The sequence below is a fragment of the Plectropomus leopardus genome, chromosome 13, assembly GCF_026936395.1.
Source record: "Plectropomus leopardus strain MGB_pleo_1.0 chromosome 13, ASM2693639v1, whole genome shotgun sequence".
Taxonomy (NCBI): domain Eukaryota; kingdom Metazoa; phylum Chordata; class Actinopteri; order Perciformes; family Serranidae; genus Plectropomus; species Plectropomus leopardus.
The window spans coordinates 24,180,937-24,202,978 of NC_142188.1; the positions used below are offsets into that span (position 1 = coordinate 24,180,937).

Below are 22,042 nucleotides of genomic sequence, written 5' to 3' on the forward strand. Positions count from 1 at the left end.
GAAAGGTGCCTTTTTGCTTCTGTCTGATGTGGAAATCAATGACCAAGAGGCAGTATTTGACAACTTGGGAATGAGAACAAGCTGACATGCTGGGAATGAATAACACCTGTTTGATTATTCAGGAAATGTATTCATTTGTGGCAAATAGCATCCTTTAAAAAAAAAAAATCTTTGGCCTTGGTAACCAGTCAAAGTCTGAGTTGAGGTGCGAGTCTTTTTTGATTTGGTCAAGTCACATCTAAAGTCGTGAAAATTGCGTCTGACTCGAGTCCAAGTCTTGTGACTCAAGTCCACACCTCTGAGCGGTGATCCCCTTAAAGGTTAAAAGATGTCTTTTTTTGGGTGAATATAGACGTTAGGTGATTTCTCCCTAGGTCCTGTCTTACCTGACGTTCCAGCCACAGTAGTGCACCAGGTAGAGCACCTCTCCCCCCTCCACGTCTGCCTCTTTCACAGTGGCCTCGTACGTCTTCAGATTGCGGCCTCGCCCATACCTCACCTGCACCTTCATCCCCGGGGGGTAACACTCAAACTCCTCCCCTTCCTCCCCCTCCTGACTGCTGTCATCCCTGCAAGAAAAACAGTTCAGCACTTCCTGACCCTAGGCTGGCCCCAGTGAGCACCACAGAGCCCCACCCACAGCCGCCCACCCGACTCACTACCTGCTGCTCCTGCTGTTCTGACTAACTTGCCTTGCCTTCCCATTACAACACTAGGCCTTCTCCTATAAAGAAACTTCCCATTTAGTCCTGTCTTAGCTCTCCTCCAGTGTAACCTACAGCAAACTGCAGTAAAAACAACTGTTCATTTACAGTAAACCAGTCAAAGAACAGAACAGTGAATAAAACATTCTTTCATGGCAAAAAATCAAACATCTTACATGGGGAATAACACTACTGTTAAGACTGTCTAACCCTAAATCCACACACATACTCTGGGATTCTCACTCACACACACACGCTGTACGAAACGAAAGCAGCCACAGGGAGGAGCTAGTGGGAAACAGGAGATGTCAAAGCTGGAGGGTATATGGGCGGTGCAGGGGTGCCAGTAAGTGGTTTAGGCGCAGGGGGCCACAGGGGCAGGTTAGCACGGCAAAAGCACAACTTGGCAGGCGGCGCAGCAACTTAAAGCGAGGCTACAGCGCTGAAAGGAAGCACCAATTTGGTCTGCTGCCACAGAAGAGCACAGTGCTCCTCACAAGCCCTCTCGTACCTAACTGCTCGGAGCGTGTGCCTTCTGCTGGCAGCTCGATTTCAACACACCACAGTGAAGGAGATGCACTTCTTTGTGCAGCAGTCAGAGTGTGACAGCTGAAGAAGCTGTTACCACCCTAAGACTGGGGGACACACTACTCTTCAAAATGCCAACTGATTTTAAAAAGCACACCGCACATAATCAATTCTACAGACCTTTTCCACCCCTCCGTGATAAATCACACAGAAAACACAAACAAGCACAGGCAGGGTATCAACCACTGAGATACAGCGCCTTTAGAGCTGCAACAATGAGTCGAATAATCAGTCAGCGAAGCCACAGAAAATCATTTGCAAGTGTTTTATTAAGTGATTTATCATTTAAGTATTTTTTTGATTAGATTTGTTGGCTCCAGGTTCTCATATGGGAAAATGTGCTGCGCTTACATTCCAGTAAATTTAAATTGAAGATTGGTAAATTGAATATTTTGGGGCGGTTTGGACTAGGGTTGCAACGGTATTAGATTTTTCATGGTATGATTACCTTCTCAGAAAATATCACAGCTCCACAGTATCAAGGCAAACTGCATTGCACAGTTATTATTTAATATCAGTTACAATGACCCTTAAAGGAATGAAAAAGATGTTTTTTTAGGGGGGTTGAACAAACTTGATCTTATAATCTAAACGTGTAAAAAGTCTCCCTTTCAAAAATATATAAAATAAAGGTGAGATTCTTTATTAAATCTATTTTTTTAAAGTTCCTTTTTAAATATTATTATTATAATTTTTTATGCCTTTAATGATTGTACATCATAAGATAATAACAGGATGTATAGTAAGGAGAAGGGGGTGACATGCAGCAAAGATCTGCAGGTTGCAATCGAACCTCGCCGCTGCAAAGGCCTTAGCCACTCGACCAGGTGAGCTAAAGCTCGCCCCACATCTGGTTGCAATTTTTTCAGTACTGTAGGTAAACAAATGTACACGGTATAACTATCAATTTTCGAAGCAAACTGGTGTACCGCTGCAACGCTAGTTTGGTTGATTGGCAAAACAAGACGTGATGACATCATCACGAGCTCTAGCAGCTTGTGATGCACATCTTCACTTCTTCATCTTCACTGTGTTCTGATATTTTCAAGAGAAAACGACTAATCAAAAAGCTGACAGCAGACCAACCAATAATGAAAGCATAATTAGTTGCAGCCCTAAACAAAGCCTCTCTTGCATCTGGACTTCCTCAGAACCTGCACGACTTCAGTCAATCTGCATTATTATGCACTGAAACACCCACAAAGAAAAAGCCAGAGAGTCACTCCGAGTGGGAGTGAGCAGCTGATTAGGCCTCATCAAGAAAAAAACAAAGGTGAAAGCTAAATAGCACTTACTAACAATTACTGTCAAACAGGAGTTTCTTTCTGTGTAATTAATTATTCTCATTAATATAAATTAAAAACACAATTTTCCCATTTAAGTTCTTATAAAGCAGCTCTCATTGGCTACACGCAGCCTGTGCTGCTGGAATGAAAACGTGATGCACAAACACCGCAGGTCCAGATTACAGGCTGTAAACATTGAACAGGTCTGATATCATCAGGAAAGATCAGATCAGCCTGCAGGTTGTCTGCTGTGTGAATCCATAAACCCTCACACAGCTGCATCGTCTGTGAGGACCGCCGATCCTGACAAAGCCAGAGGATCAGGGAACCTCAGAAATCCGTGTGAGATGGTAATCGCCGTGATCATACTGTCGCGAACCCAAAGCCACAGGTGATAAAAACTACAGAGTTGGGGATACTAGGAGCAACAGAGTCTGATAAGAACATCAAGTTGCACATAAGAAACTGTTGATGTTTTCTCCAGCCAGGCCCCAGTAACCAAAACAACCTCAAACACAAGTGTCAAACAGGAGAATGAACAAACAGCTGAAAATAGGCAGAAATCACACAAGCTAACCTATTAACACCTGGATCAACATCAGTTTTCTTGTGCCGCACTGAAACACCTTCTACAATTTAAACCTCTAAAACTTGAGAGAATTGGTTTTATTTATTTTTTCTTTCAAAAACACGGGCAAAAACATATAGAGCAACTTGGCAAGAAATGCCCCACAAACTGAAAAAAAAAGTAAAAGATGACAAGGAAATTATCTGAGCATTTGTTGGGGGTGATTATTAGATCAGGAAACAACAAACAAAAAAACAAGGGAAAAATGTCCAGAAAACCATACTTATTATTCGCTTCATTATGTATATATATTCTTGTTTGTTTTTTTTTAATTATCTTTCTTTCTTATTTTAAATGTATTTTCTGTTAATTTTCTTGTAGGTTTTTTGCAAATTTCTTGTGAATTTCTGGGCCATATTTTGTTAAGTTGCTTGTCGCCGTCTTCCCGTGTTTTTGAAAGAAATCAAGCCAATTTGCTCAGGTTTCAGCAGGCAAACTGAGACCAAACAACTCAACCTCCCACAACTTTGATTTCATTTTTCAACGCCGAAAGTCACTTTTCTCCTGTTAAAGGTTACTGCTTCTGAAGCTCTATCTTGCGTCTAACGTGCTAATGCATCAGTGACAACACTCACACACATGGAACATTTAATAAAGCTGAACATCGAAAAGCCAAAAAATGAGAGAGGAGACAGACAGAGAAAGAGAGATCAGGAAAGAGCAGAAATCAAGAAGAGCACAGCCATGTTGTGTGCACCGAGTGAGACGGTCAGACAATCCCAGCCAGAGACAGAGAGACAGAGAGACAGAGAGACACAGAGAGAGAGAGAGAGAGAGAGAGAGAGACAGAGAGAGAGAGAGAGAGAGAGAGAGAGAGAGAGAGAGAGAGAGAGAGAGAGAGAGAGAGAGAGAGAGAGAGAGAGAGAGAGACAGAGAGAGAGACAGAGAGAGAGAGAGACAGAGAGAGAGAGAGACAGAGAGAGAGACAGAGAGACAGAGAGAGAGAGAGAGAGAGAGAGAGAGAGAGAGAGAGAGAGAGAGAGAGAGAGAGAGAGAGAGAGAGAGAGAGACAGAGAGAGAGAGAGACAGAGAGAGAGACAGAGAGACAGAGAGAGAGAGACAGAGACAGAGAGAGAGACAGAGAGAGAGAGAGAGAGAGAGAGAGACAGAGAGAGAGAGAGAGAGAGAGAGAGAGAGAGAGAGAGAGAGAGAGAGAGAGAGAGAGAGAGAGAGAGAGAGAGAGACAGAGGGAGAGGGAGAGAGAGACAGAGAGAGAGAGACAGAGAGAGAGAGAGAGAGAGAGAGACAGAGAGAGACAGAGAGGGAGAGAGAGAGAGAGACAGAGAGAGAGAGAGAGCGACAGAGAGACAGAGAGACAGAGAGAGAGAGAGAGAGCGACAGAGAGACAGAGAGAGAGAGAGAGAGAGAGAGAGAGAGAGAGACAGAGGGAGAGGGAGAGAGAGAGAGAGAGAGAGAGAGAGAGAGAGAGACAGAGGGAGAGGGAGAGAGAGAGAGAGAGAGAGCACAGCATGACATGCCAGGTGAAAGGTAGCAGTCAGGCTTTGGTGCTCTAAGATGTCTCTGCCAGCTGATGCCGACTAAGCCACGAGAAATAATAATAGCACAGAGGGCAGTGGGTAAGAGCTTAGTTAGAGAGAGAGAGGGGAGAGCTCTCCTCTCTCTGGTTAGCAGGTAGAGGTGGATTGTGGGTATACTGGGTATTAGTGTCATTAAGGTGAGAGGGGACGCTGCTCCTCATCTGCTAATGGTCTTTTAGATTTTTACTGCCACCAAGGAAAGCCAATGCCTCAGGTCCTTAAGTTTGGCAAAACTTTTGATTAACTGAAGGTCAGATTGAAAAATTAACACAGTTCCTGCAGGAGCTCTGCATGGAGCTTGTGTTTGTGCCATGAGGATTTTTCTTTACCACCGTGGTGGAGGGACCATCCTTTCAGACCACCTACCCAGAGTTGTCTTTGCTCTCCTGCTCGTCGTCGCGCTCCTCCTTCACGTTCTCCGCTCCGAGGCGAGCCGTTGAAGAGCCCTCATCCGCGTCTCCCTTTAGGGGAACATCATCGTCGTCATCCTCCTCTCCGCTGTCCTTTCCGTCTGTTTTCGACGGCTCCAGCTCCATTTTGTTACGGGTCGAATCAGGTTTCTCGTCCTGTGAGAGGAGGATGATTTCGTTATCGTAAACAAGCGAATTCTGGAGAAATTGATCTAATATAAATGTAAAAAAAGATTTGAATTGAGTGGTATTTATGCACCTTGCAGACTACAGGCTGTGCGCTACAAGGCTCTCCATCCACCTGAGCTTTCTGCTCTTCTGAGCCCGAAGAGGTCGCAGGTGCTCCTCCAGCCTCCCCCTCAGACTTCACCTCCGCCTTCGGAGGCTGCTTCAAAGGGAGGTCCATCCTGAAGGTGATGGCAGTGGAGGTGCAATATTCCTCAAATCCATACAAGTACCTGTGCGATAAAGCATTCCCCATCAACAGAAAAGTCTAATTTCACTGCTCCTCTCAAAGATGTACGTTAAAGTTAAGCTTGCAAAGATAAAAGCTGCATTTATACTTTAAGTATTTGCTAAAAAACAAAAGAATACAAAATTCATCCAGATGAGCATTCAAAGAGCACAAAAGACTACAAAAACAAAATCTGCACAACGGTGAAAGCTTTGAGGAGCTGTGAGGGCAGCGCTCGTACGTACTTGCGGTAAGCACATTTGACATTGTAGCCAGCGGCGGAGTTGAGCACAGGGATTCCCAGATCCTGATAAACTTGTTTCCAAACGGAGCCGCTTTCAATCTGCTCAAACATGGACAACAGCGGAAGACAGATCCAGAGTCAGTAAACATCAAACGAGACAAGTGTGACCAAAGACGTGCTACGATGCGAGGAGGCGCTGTCAAAGCGGCACTCACGTTGTCAAAGCCTCCCAGTTTGTGCACCAGCCTGTAGAGCTTGAACAGGTTCAGGTTCCTGTAGCCCAGGACAGGCCGTTTGTTGATGGGGGTTCCTGAGGAGGAGGAACACGTCACGGGTTGAGATGGTAGACACAAAGATACAGTTTAAATTAGAGATCTGCTGAAAATGGTTTTGCAACCCTTAAATGGGCTTTTTTTTTCTAAATTACAGTTTGTATCATCCAAGATACATCGCTCATTTAGGGTATAAACTGAACACTTTCCCCTTTATTGAATAATTTATGTGCCAACTTTTTAAACATTTTAGAAGCAGTTAATGAACTACTTTCTTTCATATTTTGCAAAAAAAAATCTTTAAGTGGGAAAAATATTTTACAATTGCTATTTACATACAGCATGTTTTGAATGCTTAAAAAACAAATTGATTTTTAAATAAACAAGACCAATTAACATTTATAAAGAAAACATGTAATTCCTGATTTTATACTATCATCTTCACTGCGGTGACACGACAATATCAATATCCTATCATGGATAGTGGTGGTTAGTGGAGTGGTGATTTTATTTGGAGCAGCAAAGCAATTTAGTGCAGCAGCCTCTAAATCTGATCTTCTGAGTAAAAGTATAGAACTCCTGTGAAGTATCTGCAGTTTCAGAGAAACTAGCAACAGGTGCTAAACTCGAAAGCTGCACCTTAAACCTTAAAAATAAAAACAAATGCCTGTTTTGAAGAAACACTGATTGTGTGTGCACTCTGGGCTCACCTCTGTCTTCCATGAACTTGTAGAGCTGCTGTAGAAAGTTCTCCCGCTCCTCTGGGAACGGCTCCACTTCCTCCTGCAGACAGTAAACAAGACAGTTTGAGGGGTTTGTTTTACTTGAGAAGTTGTGCGGATAAGAGCATGAGCGGGGTTTCAGCCTCTACCTCCTCCTCTTCACCGCTGGCGTCTTCCTCCTGCTCGCCCTCTTCCTCCTCCTCCTCATCCTCGCTGCTGGAACTTTCTTCTTTTACTTCTGTTTTCCAGGTGCTGGGCACCACAAACTGCTGCAGGAACTCCAAGGCTGCGTCCAGTGCTGTCAAAAACACACACATAGGAATTATATTACATATTGACCACACACAATAGGAGCTGCCTATCTTCAAAAATGCACGAAAAACGCAGGAGGAATAAATCTGCAGAGAGGACCATTTTCATGCTAAATAAACAAAGACCAGATGTTTCAGTCAGATTGCTCTTTACATCTTACACATGTAATACAAACAATATGATGCTTGAAGTGACAAAATATTATGAATCAACAGAAAACACGGCAGATATCCTAAATTTATAATGACCCGTTTTTGATTTAAACCTGATAACATTTGTCACTGGGTGTTAAAAAGGGTGAGGATGCTGGGTGTTCATGTACATGTGTAAGCCCGGTACTGAAGTAATCAAACTAGAGCTAAATAAGTAAATAAAAATACAATTATTTTTGACAAATATTGCAGTTGTGATTTTGGTAGAAATGGTAGTTAGACAAACATATATATAAAAATGGTGATTGGCTTTGCTGGGGTTTGTGCCAAACAAGGTTTTAGGAGCATTCTTTGGACATGTATATGGCACATTCAGAATGTGCATCTCATTTGGGATTTTTACTGCCATTTGCAACGCATGGCCTCTGGCCAGTTTACGGTCAGCTTTGTGTATTGCACATGAACAAACTGGCCAAAAGTGGTACAGATGCTTGCCCAAAATAAAAGCCCACATTTTTGGTCAAAAGGAGAAACACACCTGCTTTAAACTCAGTTAAACAGTTGGATATCAACAGGTTTTCTGACATGCACAAATCAATACCTGGGTATTATATAATGATATTGTATCAGTATATCATGATATAATAATATTGTAAGTGTCGTCTTTATCTGGTTTTAAAGGCAGTATTACAATAAAGTGTTGTAATTTTCTGAACTTATAAAACTGTTCGAGCTGTTCTGTTAGTTTTCTCTACCTGCTTAGTCATTATATCCACATTAGAGATGACTATTTATAATAATTTGTGAAAGCACCAATAGTCAACTCTGCAGTACCTTCCCAATATTGATAGAGGTATTTGAAAAAAAATATTACCATATTTGAATTTTATTTGCGCAAATATTGCATGTCTGAGCTTTTTAAAGAAGGTGGTTGAATGAATGAAAGAGGAAGGCTGTGTTTGCACGGTTGAACAAGTCCACCACCAAGGGGGAGCACTTAATTTTTTTCTTTTTTTTTTAAATCCTATTTTGATGCAAAGCAGAAAAATGGCACAAGCTGCTCCAGGCATTCCACTTTTCCATATTTTGTGATAAATTAAATGTAAGGGCACCTTATTTGAAGTATGCATGGCTGCAGGTAAAGCAGAATATCAGTGGATTATTTTGTTTCATCAGCCACGTAGATAGTTTATTAGGAGTATTGTCTTTTCTAAAATAAGGCCAAGAACGGGAATATTTGTGCCTGCAAAGTTACTGAGTGACTTATGCTGAAGGAAACCAGAGCATCGTTAGGCAGAAGTCTATAACTGGCAGTCGATATAGGTTTACAAAAACTACTTTGCAAAAGAAAAAGTTTATAAAAATGCTACTGCCATTGTAAAATAATAGAGCCATACACAAAACTAGGACAGAATAGGAATACATCTCGACATAAACATGAGAGAAAAGCAGCCGTGGAAGAAAGCAGCATGAAAATCTGTCAGGAGTGTTTGCAGTGACGCAGAGCAGCAGGCGCGTTTAGCCACAGTGTCACAGGTGGCTTTAAGTAGCATCTAACCACCTTGGCAGATGCTTGTCTTACGTGTCTGTAATGCGGAAAAATATCACAGTTGTGAGTCAACCACCTGTGAAGGCTGAGATAATACAAAGCTGCTTCCTAACTGTAATTATAAAAGAGTGAGAGCTCTGCAGCAGAAAAACGGGGGCAATATATAAAAAGCCGAGTGAGGACTTCAAATAAAAATAGACTCGACAGTGACAGGAGCTCTCAGCCGCTGCATTCCCCAGAACAAAAACAAAACTTCTCCTCTCTTCCTCAGTCTGACTCGCTGCGACTCACTCTCTGAGCGTCTTCTGCCAAGTGTGTCAACACAGACCGGCCCACAGATGTCAGGGACAAAGTATTTGCTATAAACCATCTTGAAGCGTGCGTTTTAACTCACCTGGTTTGAGTCCTGCGTCAGCTTTTGGAGGACAGTCGGCGTTCATCTCGCGGACGTCCTTCCGCAGCACTGTGTAACTGCAAAACAAAGCAACTCTGATTAATATGTGCACAGAGGTGATGTACAGTGCTGAGTGCTCAATGGTGCAATGCCAACAAAGTACGTGCATGAGTATAAAACGACCCTTGTTAATTAAAACACTGGCAAGTGGAGTTTATTTCATCTTACAGCAACAATTACAATCATAAGACCTGGGCAGACATGACTGCACTCACAGCCTACTTCCTTACAGCATCCTTACAGCAGCTGGGCAGCGTGTTGGTGATCTGGCAGATAGATGGATCAGTGGAGCTTGTAAGCTGAAAGCAGTCAGAGGTTTGGCGAGTGTGCCAGAGAGACGATTTGCTGTGGTATCTGTATGCAGCTGAGCTGATCTAATGACTAGATTTGTCATGGAGTCAATTTTTAAAAAGCAAGTATATTGCAGCTTAAAGAGCTCACAGAAAACAGACACCTTGGTTCAGTGACATTTCCTATAAATGATATTTTCTTTTAAAAAAAAAGTATTGGTACATTATTAAAAATGCACCGGCTCACCCACGTGCTTGTCTGTATATAAATGTGCAAAGATGATATTTCATTGAGACGAGCAAAAAGATAAACAAGATTAAGAGTCTACAGCCGTGACAGCTCTGAGAGGCTGTGCTTTGTGCTACATGCTAATGCAAAATGCTAATGTTAAGCAGGTGTGATGTTTACCATGTTCACTCTCTTAGTTTTGCGTGTTGCCATCCACCCAAAGTCAGTAAGATTCAACCGCTGGGTGATGAATATTCATACAAAATATTTTAGATTTCAGTCTGGACCAAAGTGGTGGACTGACCAACTGACCAGCATTGCAATCTCTAGAGACGGTGTCTATAGGTATCATCAAATTTAATGCTTTAAGACCATTCTTAAACCGATTTTACACCAAATTTAAGACATATTTTTAGTTTTATTATTCATGCATTGCACAAAAGTATAAAGGTAAATACATGTGTAGTCCCCATGCAGAGGTAGGTTTTTATGTAGGAATATGATTAGAGTGAGTTAGGCTTGTTTAGATTTTGCCAACAGGTGAGTGCAAGTGTAAAGTAAAAAGATATTTGGGTTCCACAGCAGGTTTAAGGTTTTTTTTAAACATCAAACGTGGACTTTCACAAAGCTCACTGTGATATAAAAAACAATTAAAAGATCGATAAGTGAAATTAGATAAAATGTTTGCGGTAATTAAGTCCTCACAAATTCAAGTTTAAGACTCTACAATGAGTTTCTAAAATTGAATGAGACTTTTTAGGACCTGCAGACACCTTGCCACCCAAAATAACACCCAAAATAAAATGCTGCAGAAACTCATCCTGAAGAAACTTTATCTTTTAATTTATGTTATATTCAAAATCTGGTGTTCTTCACTGGCTCCACATCACTGCTAGCTGGTGAAGGTGAAGCAAGCGAATTATTGAACTGCTAAACTAAATGAGCTTTAGTTTCCAAATATATGCTGCTGTTCACAATATTTACAATTTACACCTCTAAGCCCAGTTTATACATATTTGTATAACCTTAAAGAAATTACATAAATTCCATTTAGATTGGGATCTCATTTTCAAGAAAGACATGAGTGTACACACTGAATAATATTTTACAGGATATGAAAGAGGAGTCGTTTACTTCAGAATATAGTGTATATCATATAGTATATCTCATTTTTGTTTAACTGCTAGTGAGAGTCTTATTGAAAAACCTGCTCACAGTAATCAAACTGTGTGTGCAGCTATAGCACACACGAGTTTGCAAGCCGAGCAAATGAGAAAAATAGAAGCAGCTTGTGTTTCCATTGTTACTATGGTGATCATATCTAACTATATAAGAGCAACCGCTTCCTGAAAACTCCAGTCTCCCCTGTGGATGTGACCTCACTTTCCCTAAAAAAACCTGTTTTCCAAAGCCATTGTTTTTGAAAGGCAACGTTGAATGGTTATCACTAACAATACCAAGGTCTCCAGAGGGACACGAACACGCTGACCTCGGTGCTGTGCGGGAAAAGGTCACATGGCTTAGGGATGTGACCCCTCTTCAAAAAACAAATCACACAGGGAGCAGCATGTTAGAATAACTGGGTAATAATAGAGAAAAGAGGCTGACATAAATGATAAAATGTGGAATAATAAACCAAGACGAGTGGTGCATAAGCACAAAAAGGGCTACGGGAAATAGTGTCGCATTGTACAAATTGTGGCAAAAAAGAGGGTAGAGACAGTCTGAAGCTGGTGTTGATGCACGTGAACATTATCACAGATCATTACACTGCCAGATCTGGTCAATGATTACATGACAATGCCGCTGCAAGCCTTGCTCTCTCTCAGAAAATGTATAAACTTGCAAAACCTGTGCTAGATCGACTATAACGAGACACAAAGAGGCAGGATCAGACAGGTGCATCACATCACACATGATGAGTAACGGCAATGATATGCGCTTCTCAGCTTTGTTATTCCGTCCACACAAAAGCAAAAGGATTGGAGGGAAAATCTCATTAACAGTGATATAGATTTTCCGACTTCTCACATTATTATTTGTTGCGTTTTCCTGCGGACACACCGTGCTGACTTCACCGAGTGAAATCAGATGGCTACAGAGCAGAAAGGAAAACCGCTACAGTGCGATTTAATTTGCAGCAAAAGCCATCACAGGGAGCCCATGTTCAGAGAGGAAATACTTCACAGGTATATGACTCCTAGTTCTTCTCCGATTTATCATCTCTTATCTTATCCTTCTCATCTGCTCTACCCTTCACCTCACTATTAGCCAAAATACAAGCGATAAAAGGCACTTTTCACACGGCAAATTGTCTTTAGCTGCAGATTAAGGGTCGTGCTGATGAGTTACGCAGAGTATCTGTTAAGGAAAGCAGACTCAAGGCCGCTCTGTCATCAATGGAATTCAAGAGGACAGAAAACTAGAGTTTGCAACAGTGAGCAAACGCCAGATTAATTTCTGTCGAGTGTGGGCTATGTTTCTACCCACATACAGAGGCTGCTGTTACAAACCACCAGCTGAGTGCAGACTCCTGACAGGACTTCTTCCTCTCTTTGCCACAGACAAAACAATCTGGCTGTGTGGTTCCACGCCAAGGGCAGGCTGCAGGGAAGCTACACTGCCTGAGCTCACCGGTAACTCACAGCCTCAGGACAAACAATATAACAGATCCAGGGAAGACACACAGTATCTGAAGTCTTATTGGTGCATCTGAGGTGATATTTTTCTAAAGCTACAAACAAGCGCATCATTTCAACATGCATATTTAATTAGTCAAGACGTGGAAATGTGATCTGGTAAAACTCCGTAAAATAATAATAATGGAGATCTGTCATGACAGGGAGGTTTGAGCTACATTACAATAAATGCACAAAAGACACGAAAAAGAGGAAAAAAACAGCACAATTATCTAAAATATTTGCTTCTATTGTGCAGCCACATGTCACAAAGTGCACTTCTAACAAGAGCTTTGTTACAGAGCAGTGCATGCGCTTCTTTTTGTAAGGGTTCACTGCACAGATTTCCAATTAAAACACTCAGACTCCTGTTGGGGATGTTTTACACTAGTTCTGGGTAAATAGTTGGTTAAATGACTTACAGAAAATGAATCAAGAGCTACTTAGATCATTTATCAAGTGACAAACATTTCGCAGCTTCTCAATAAAACTATTTTGTTCAACATGAATTTAATAGTATTTTGGTTAACAATCACTCCACAATACTAAGGCCTTACTTTGTGCAATGTTGACTTTTTATTGACTGCATAAGTAGATCAAAGCATATTAAAAGAGCAGTGTGTACGATTGAAAGGATTTGGTGGCATCTAGTGATGATAATTGCAGATTGCAACCAAGTGAAACTTTTCCCATGTGCCAAGTGTGAACGCCCGGTTAGGATTCCCTCAGTGTTCATTGTTCAGGAGGTTTTTTTAAACCAGTTGAAACAACAAATAAAGTTGCTTCACATTACAAAAGAGAGTTTCTCCAAGGCTGTTCTGATGATGTTTTTACCAGGAGCCGAATTATCCTCAGAGGTATTTTCCTCTCCAGGACCCAATGATATCAACTGGGAAAAACACTGAATAAAGTAGTTTCACTTGGAAAATCTGTGTTTTTCCTGTGTTCCTCATTGTGAAAGGAAATGTTAACTACAGTGGTGCAAAAAACATGATTGGCCCTATTTAGAGCTAGAGTTTGGTCCGTCTTCTGGGACACTGAAGAAACATCGCAGTGCAACAGGGCAGACTTTGTGGATGAGCGCCTGCTCCCTTTATCTATTTGAAGGGCTCATTCTATTTTTTAAGTGATTACACACTGAAGAAAACACTTAATATATATACTAAATATATACATTTTTGCCAAAATGTCCCCCTAAATCCTATACACTGGACATTTAATTGATGATGATGCTGTCAAATAACCTGCTGGTAATCACTGCTGTAGCTCTCCTCCACACATGGTGCAAATATGGTTTTGAATTTTCATTACTGATGACTCACAATTTTCCATCCTTGAAAGAGCGGACGAAGATGTTGTCCTTCTTCACAGTCACGTCTTCATGGCAGTCTGGGGAGATGACCTTGTTGCACAGAAACAAGAGACAGTCACAAGGTCAGATGAGGTGGTACCGAGTTTGAGTTTGTGTGTGTGTGTGTGTGTGTGTGTAGAGTAGAGTGGAGGAAACAAGGGGGGGTGTCAGCATATGAGTCAATGACTAAAGTCGTTTCAGTAAAAGGCCACGCTGATGGATTATAAAATATGCTGTCTACGAAACAAAGACAAACAAGCGAGTGGGATGAAGAGCGATGTGTAAGGCGTGCGCGCCCACTCGTAGCCTGTTGCCCACCGTTGTTTGCTGGAGTTGAGGAGCACAACAGTGGGAGTTGTTCCAGTGTCAGGGTCTAACCCACAGGAGGCAGCAGTGCCATTATGGAGATTTGATTTCCGGCAGGACTCTGCCTGCTTGCTGCTGCTCGCTCTGTATGTACAGCACACACACACACTCCTCCAGGGTGGATGCTTTTACTTGAATGACTCACGTTCGCCCTGTGATGCCATTTCCCTCAGAGGCACTTATGCTGCAAAAATGAAAGTCCCCAGAAGCACGGAGACCCATTTCTTTTAAATTTTATTTAACCGGGCCACATGAGAGCTCACTGTTTGTAATACCATTTATCATCTGTTGCATGAGATATCTACCAGTGTACTACTCCACCCCTCTGCTGTACCGTCCCAGCGTAAACAATGATAAGCCACTGTGTGTTGCACTTCTCTGGGCTGTCACAGGGAGGCGGCGTGGAGCTCAGTCAACAGCAAGCCAAGAACAACAAACCCTGGAGGCGGGGCCCTGCTGACTACAGAGTTAAAGGGATAGCTTTCCCCACCCTCACCCATTCTCCCAGCTCTACTTGTAACACTTACATAAACAAACAACGCCTGTCACCATTTCATAGCACGCTAACTGTGGCTGAGAATGAAGGGTGGGTGGGAACAAATGGATTGTAAAAGAGTGAAGACATCAAACTAGTGTTTATGTTTCACGCTGCAGCGAGAACAAGTCTTTTTCCTTCAAAATAAGAGTCTTGCTTTCTGAAATTTCTTGATACTACAGAAGACGGACAGAAAAAAGTTAGTCTTATTAAAAATATGCTAATAAGACGCATCCGTAATATCATGGTGGGTGAGTTATAATGCAATAAAGTCATCCTGCTGAGGGCTGAGGTTACATAAGCAGATGAACTGGCACAATGCTGTGAGTGTGATGGAGGACCAGCAGCAGCAGCAGCAGCAGCAACAGCAGCGGTCCCTGTTTCCTCACAGAGATGAAGCAGAGAGCAGAGAAGTAAGGGAGACCATGAGCTCACCAGAGCAGGATACCACGTGGTCTTCTTTTTGTCCCCGGTGATAACCCCCTCCACACAGACCACTTTGCCGAACAGATCCTCATTCTGCCGCTGGTCGCTCTCCTCTTCTTCGCTGGAGGACGAAGACAATTCTTCTTCTTGACTGTGGGAGAAAGGGATGGTTTACTCGGAGGACTGTGATTTAGAAAGGTAAAGTGAGCATGTGGATGTTCATAAATACATTATTTGACATTCATGTCATCTGGTAAATTTGATCTAGATAAAAGCTATCACCTTATCTCTGCTTCTATCAACAAGTGTAGCACGACTGTGTAAAACATATTATGGCAGTTCATAAAGCTGCAAAGATATTGGCATTTCATATTAAATCCATGCTATATGTATAAACATATTAGGGAAAATAACATTGCGTGCACTGGTCTCTGTCAGTACAGGCAGGCACAGGAGTTCTGCTAACCATCTTCTCATTTAACATTAAAAAGTCTCCCAACAGCACAACAAAACCTGTCCGGTCTTATCATTATGTAGTACGGCGCAACATAAGGCCAGCTCCACTGATGAGCCCACTCATTAGGATCAGTGTATTGACGAGCCGGCTCATTCTCTGCTGTCTGACAGTCATCCTGACGCTCCGGCTGTGGCCGGCAGACAGGCAGCAGTGTCTCTGAGTGATTGTGCAAGCAGCACCAGCAGGCAAACAGATCCTTCGTCCTCTTTTTATGCCTCACTGGGTCTGCTCTGAGCACAACTCTATGTACATATACACACACACACAAACAAACGCACACACGCACACTGTTTGGCACGACTCAAGAGCAGTAAATCAGCCGGTCTGCTACTACTACTACAACAACAACTAAGCTGTGAATCAAAGTCATAAACAAAGCACTTTAGCTGCTCAATGAAGGAAAGACCATTCATGTGGGGAAGATTTTGATCCACATATAACGACTAATGTTGTGGGGAATGTCTGCCAGTTCCCCTTACTGCTGAGACTGTAATTTAAAGGGATAGTGCAACATTTTTTGAAAATGCAATCATTTGCATTCTTGCTGGAAGTTAGATGAGATCAAAACCACTCTTACCACTTTGTACCCTAGTGATGTTCTTAAAGACTAATTTCCCCGATGTTGCATCTAAGTTTAAACTTGGACTAGTCTAAAAGTAAGAAAACTCTCAGAAAACTGTCAAAATTAAGCATGATTTGTCCAGTTTTTTTTTGCCATATAACAGCCATTGGAAATCATTAACTACATTTTTTTACAATCAAGTTGCATTTTAAATGCTGCTGTAACGTGTGGCTGCACCGTGCATTATGAACACTGCACATAATTGTATCTGACAACAACTCACTAGGGATTCACGATATTGGATTTTTTGATGATATCTGATATGCTGATATATAACAACTAATTTAGCCGACGATTGATATTAATATATACACTTTTTTCCTCGCCTAATTTTAGTGATCATCAGATCTCCTCTGTAGTGGAATCAACATCATATTCTGCAGACTATTATCGTTATGGCCACCCGGCAGATGGAGACATAAAATACAATGCTTTTTAGTGTATGTAATATTCATTCACTGTGCAAAATAAGAAAAATACTTCAACTTAGGGTTGATGTTATTTACAAGTTCACTTTGTCAATTAAAAAAAATTATCAGCTCGAGACATCAGCAGAAATCAGCATGTTGGCCAACTCCAATATTTCATTTTATTACCGATATCTGCCGACATCGATGATTATTATTGGGCATCTCTACAACTCTACATCTCACTTAATAAATGAGAAATTTAACATCACAGCTCATCTCGAGAGAGAGAGAGAGAGAGAGAGAGATTTTCAGAACTGCACTTTAGTCTAGCATGCCGATCCAAACTCCTTCCATTTTCCTCTTCTATCCAAACAATAAGTTTAAACAATTATTATTTCTGGTGCAGACTAGCTAGAAACCATGCCCATGTATACGCTAAACATGAAGCTAGAGCCAGCAGCCACTTAGCTTAACACAGACAACAGAAACAGAGCAAACATCTAGCCTAGCTCTGTCCAACAGCAGCTAAATGATACAACCAGTGCCTCTAGAGCTCACCAGCACATTAAATCTCATGTGCTGCAGTGTCAGAACAGCATATTGTGGTTCTACTGGGGGTTATCCACCAGACTATTTCCTGGCTGGGAGCAGTTACTTCCTGGAGTAACTTTCTGCTGCTTCCCTGGAAACCTCAGTTAAACAAACAAGATATAACGCGCTAACTGGTGACATTTAGACGTGATAGCCTGCGGATTCTTCTACTTTTGAGCCAAGCTAGCTCTTTTTTTTCTGTTGAACTCATCCATTAACAGAGGAAGAAATTATCTCATAAAACACGCAATGTAGAAATCTTCTTTTTAATCTCACTCTCTACCACAATGTCAAGCCTTGTAATTCAAGAATTAAGACACTTTTACTGCACAGGAAGACAACAGGTCCAAGGTGCTAATGTGCAGCTGGGACAGTTCCAAGTCAATATTGCATCAATGTTTAGAGCAATATTGACTTTCTCTGAGTGCCATTAGCGAGGGGTGTCAGAGAATGAGATTATGTAGCAGAGTGTCCTCTTCATAACAGAGAGGAGCCACAATTATACCCAGTGCCAAAAAGCCCTCAGCAGTTCCTACTCCCAGATGAAAACTCTGCAGTCTCACAGGAGTAGGCACATCAGAGCATAAAACACCCACTGGAACGTTTGAGTCAAAGGAGGAGGGAAAACAGTAAAATACAGCAGGACCTTGCCGTTATAACTCTGCCTGTCCCGCATGCACGTGCACACAGGAGCCCGGCGTGATTAAGGAGCTGGAGAAGGCGAGTAGGCTCTCTTACTCCAAGGCCCTAGGCACTGTTTATGAGGGGATGGAGATGAGAGTAAATCTTTCATTTCAACTGCTGTCAGAGTATTAAGAACGAGGGAGCCTGTTAATGATGACGGTGGACTGCTACAGAGCATCCCTCCCCAGCAGCATCACACAACTCTGATATATGAAGTTTGATATGAGCCCTCCAGGATGTACAGAGACGGAGGGCGATACTCACATCGGGTTCGATCGTCTGCCGCGGTTGCCCTTCTTGCCGATGACAGGTGTGCCGAAGTGCTCAGGGTTGGTGAGAGGGAGTCTGTCGAGTGTCTGCAGGGGAGACAAACAACAGAAAAGAGTCTCAGCGCCACCTTGTCAGGCATTCAATTGGGAGACAAAAGATTCATCTTGTATACCTGGAAGAAATTCTCTTCATGGGATTTCATCAGCTAGAAACGGAGGGATTTACATATGGCAGCTCTGCTGTGATATCAGTTTCCTGGAAATATCTTGCAGCTAAACTTCTAAATGCCAGTGTGGGAATCATTCATAAGCAGCGCTTTAATTTGAATGAGTATAGATTTGGGACTGCTGGTGACTGCACTATAAAATCTGACAAGCTGATTTTACTTCAAATCATTCTGAAAACTGATTGCCTTATAAAAAGGGAAGTATATATAACTATTGATATCTACTTCTACTTCAAATTTAGCTGTTTTTACTTAATTTTGTCAAGTTGTTACAACCTAAAAATGACAAGTGAAATGAATGTGCTCTTTCTAAGTGACAACAATGTCAGTAAACCAAAACAGTCTGATTTAACTTGATAATCACAAAGAGGATTTTGCCAATGCTGAAGTTTGGAGATCTGCCAGTTCTGTTTTGTTAACAAGTTCATGAAAATACAAATGTAATTGACTAGCTTGCATCCAGCATAATAGAGATATATAGCAAAGTCTACTTGATTCACTGAAGTTGCTAAAACTTAAAAACACTGATTTATTGAAATTTGTCATTTGTAAGTTGCACGAACTTCACAAAATTAATTAAATGTAAGCTAATTTTAACTAAAAGTAACAAATAGATATAAAGTAAATATAAATTAAGATCCATAGTTATATTTACTCAAATTTTCCAAGGCAATCAATTTCCTAGACTTCTATTTTAAGTAAGACCAACTTGTCAGATTTTATAGTGTAAATAACACTAAAAGAAAACTATAAAATAATCTTTGCTTCCCTAGAAAACTTGAGAAATGCGGCTGGTTTCAGAGCTGCAGGACAGCACAATACTTGCCTCGCTCTCTGCAAAGTGACGCGCTCCTTTCAGGCAGAGAGAGGAACGCCTCAGGGTCTTCTCGTCGCCGTCGTCAAACACTGCAAGGATGAGACACAAACTATTAGGCTGCTGCATGTGGGCAGAGAGTCCAAAACCCGCACAAACACACACTTAAACACAAATAAACCCCTGTGTCGGTTACAAAATGTCTGCTTGATTTATGATATGTTAAAAACAAATGATGCTTGTGTTTTCAGGCTTGTATAGATTCCTGCAGCAGTCGGTCGCTTTCAGCTCGCAGCTTTATTACAGCTTCAAGGACCCTCTGCTAGACTGAGTGGAGTAAATACTGAAATAAAAGAGACGTGGGGAAGTGTCTGAGGATTTATTGATTTTATTTATGCATTAACTGATACCAAATCTCCACGGACTGACTTTTACAATAAGCATGCATAATATATATCTTATTAAAGAACTCAAGGAACCTTCCTTTCAGCCCCGTCGCTCCCAAAGATAAACCCAGATGTGTAAATCATCAAATTCCATTATTCATCGCTCTTTGAAATGTACTTGGCGACAACAATGAGGGAAAAACACTCGAGGTAACTTCAACAGTGACTCATGTTTTTGTTGATGAATGAAAAGAATAAAAATGTGCCAAGGCGAGTGTTTCGAGATAGGGAAAACCCCCACGGGCACTCTCAAGTGACGAGCAGCTGCCGAGAGACTCCAGATCTGAGCAGCAGTCTATACTCTGTATATTTTGGATTATCCAACACTGTCGCTGTGTACTCTTCGCAGACACGCAATTACACATTGTAAAAAAAATTCCAAAAGATTTTCTGGGTCCAGTCTCTCAAATATGACAATCTGCTCTGTTTTATTCATTATTAAATTTGGTTTTGGACTACTGCTTAAAATAAAACAAAAATTGAGGATGTCATGTTGGGCTCTGCAAAATTGTGACACCATATTTTGTATTTTATAGACCAAATGATTGATTATTTGAAAAATAAAGCTGGCATATTAATAAATAAAAAAGTTAACTGTAATTGCAGCCCTACATGCAGCATTCACCAGAACTTCTTACTTGTTACATTATGTTGTTGAACAGGGATGCACCAGTTGTGAACTCTGGGCAGATATTGATTTAGATGCTTTTTTCTTGTTGTTTATTTCTTCTGTGTTGGTATTTTTTCCCGTCTTATGCCAAGGAAACAAAGAAATCTTAATTTAAGAAAAGAAATACCTAAACCTTTTTAAAGTAAAAAGCCCTCTGTTACACTACCTTTGAATTAGCGCAAATTCAATCACACACATTTATGAATCAACTTTTAAAATAACGCCTTTTCACATGAAAATCTGCTGCTAGAAAAGCAATTTTATTATAATCCCCTCGCGAATATGTATTTTATAGTGCTGTGAAATCCAAAATGTCTTCCTCAAACAACTGTGTTAATTTAAGATTCTCACCATAAACTAACTTGAATAAGCGGTGATAATGTAATTTACCTTCGCGCAATACTCACTTTTACCGAACAGAGCTTGAACGCATCATAGTGTAACTCAATGCAACCTCTGTGAGCTGTTTGGTCCAGATTGCCGCTGCTGACAGCTAATGTTAACTCACTCTCCTCCTGTCAGTTTGCTGATCACAACGTAGCATCATCAGGGAAAAAATGCGGTTCATTCGTTAACACGACAACAGTGAGTTTACTGTTACTTTTATCCCGAAAGCATCCTAAGAAAGATCTTTGTTTTTCCCTAACAAGTTTTCCATTGTACGCGGGACTATGAGACATTGTTATTATCTAGCTTTGCTTTTAAGCCATCAAGAATCGATGCGTCACACTGGAAAAACATCTGCAACTGCCACCAATAAATGGCATCTTATTTACCGATAGGCCGATTGTAGTCAACGAGGCAAATATCAGCTGATACTGATGTGCGGCCAATAACTCTTTAAAATATCTCAATGTTGAGTCATCATAGTACAGTTTGGCTCAATCTGCCTCGAAAGCTATCAAAGAAAAAGAAAACTTCTCAAAAAAATTTGTTATTTGTCCACCTCATCATTTGTTCTTTTTCTTTACAAATTTCACAAGTTTATCTTCTCCATGATTTTTTTTGCTACATTAATTGCTTCAGACTGGCCAATATTTTGGAATATTATCTTAATGCAATAAATAATATGTGCAGTTTGGCTCCCCAGTTTGTTTTAGTTTCACTAGACATTTTCAGAATCTCACAAACAGTAATGCTTGAGATTGTAATGGAGATTTGAGTTATTTTATGTAAGCTATAGCATCTTCTCCTGCTGCACTGTGTGTTAAAACACTCAGTTCATTGCCTTTGCCGAGGAATCGATTGAAGATGCGTCTTGCAACAACTTTCATTACAGTACTCGGGCAAAGGTAAATACAAACTAAGGAAACCCTTTGGAATCTGATTGTACACGAACATGTTTTTTGAAAGGAAGCTGTAGGGAGAGAAAAAGAAGAGGTGAACAGTTTGTTATTGACTTACCAACAGTATATATACTAGCATCAGTCAGCTTATTGATTGTGGCCTCCTGGTAAACTCCATCCTGATTCTTCACCTCTACAACAGCACCCACCTGTGGGACGGACACACAGCTGTTATTTGGCGTTCTAATGTGCTTCTAATGATAAATCTAATGATGCGCTCTGAAGTAATGAGAGAACTGTGACGCTGGTACAAGAATC

The 22,042-nt window shown here is 41.2% G+C and overlaps 1 protein-coding gene across 3 annotated transcripts in view; it reads right to left on the minus strand.

Moving 5' to 3' along the window:
- arid4b (AT-rich interaction domain 4B) overlaps positions 1–22,042 on the minus strand; it is a 50,909-nt gene that overhangs the window by 7,879 nt on the left and 20,988 nt on the right. For 2 of the 3 annotated variants that reach the window (XM_042501781.2, XM_042501780.2), the window contains exons 5-17: positions 21,843–21,933; positions 19,335–19,414; positions 18,277–18,368; positions 15,198–15,339; positions 13,833–13,912; positions 9,254–9,330; positions 6,996–7,144; positions 6,835–6,907; positions 6,068–6,162; positions 5,854–5,951; positions 5,414–5,612; positions 5,111–5,310; positions 387–569 (exon numbers count right to left, since the gene is read on the minus strand). In XM_042501781.2, the coding sequence (XP_042357715.1) occupies positions 387–569; positions 5,111–5,310; positions 5,414–5,612; positions 5,854–5,951; positions 6,068–6,162; positions 6,835–6,907; positions 6,996–7,144; positions 9,254–9,330; positions 13,833–13,912; positions 15,198–15,339; positions 18,277–18,368; positions 19,335–19,414; positions 21,843–21,933 (1,559 nt within the window). The remainder of the gene's footprint in view (positions 1–386; positions 570–5,110; positions 5,311–5,413; positions 5,613–5,853; positions 5,952–6,067; positions 6,163–6,834; positions 6,908–6,995; positions 7,145–9,253; positions 9,331–13,832; positions 13,913–15,197; positions 15,340–18,276; positions 18,369–19,334; positions 19,415–21,842; positions 21,934–22,042) is intronic. The other variant, XM_042501782.2, reaches the window with a different exon arrangement.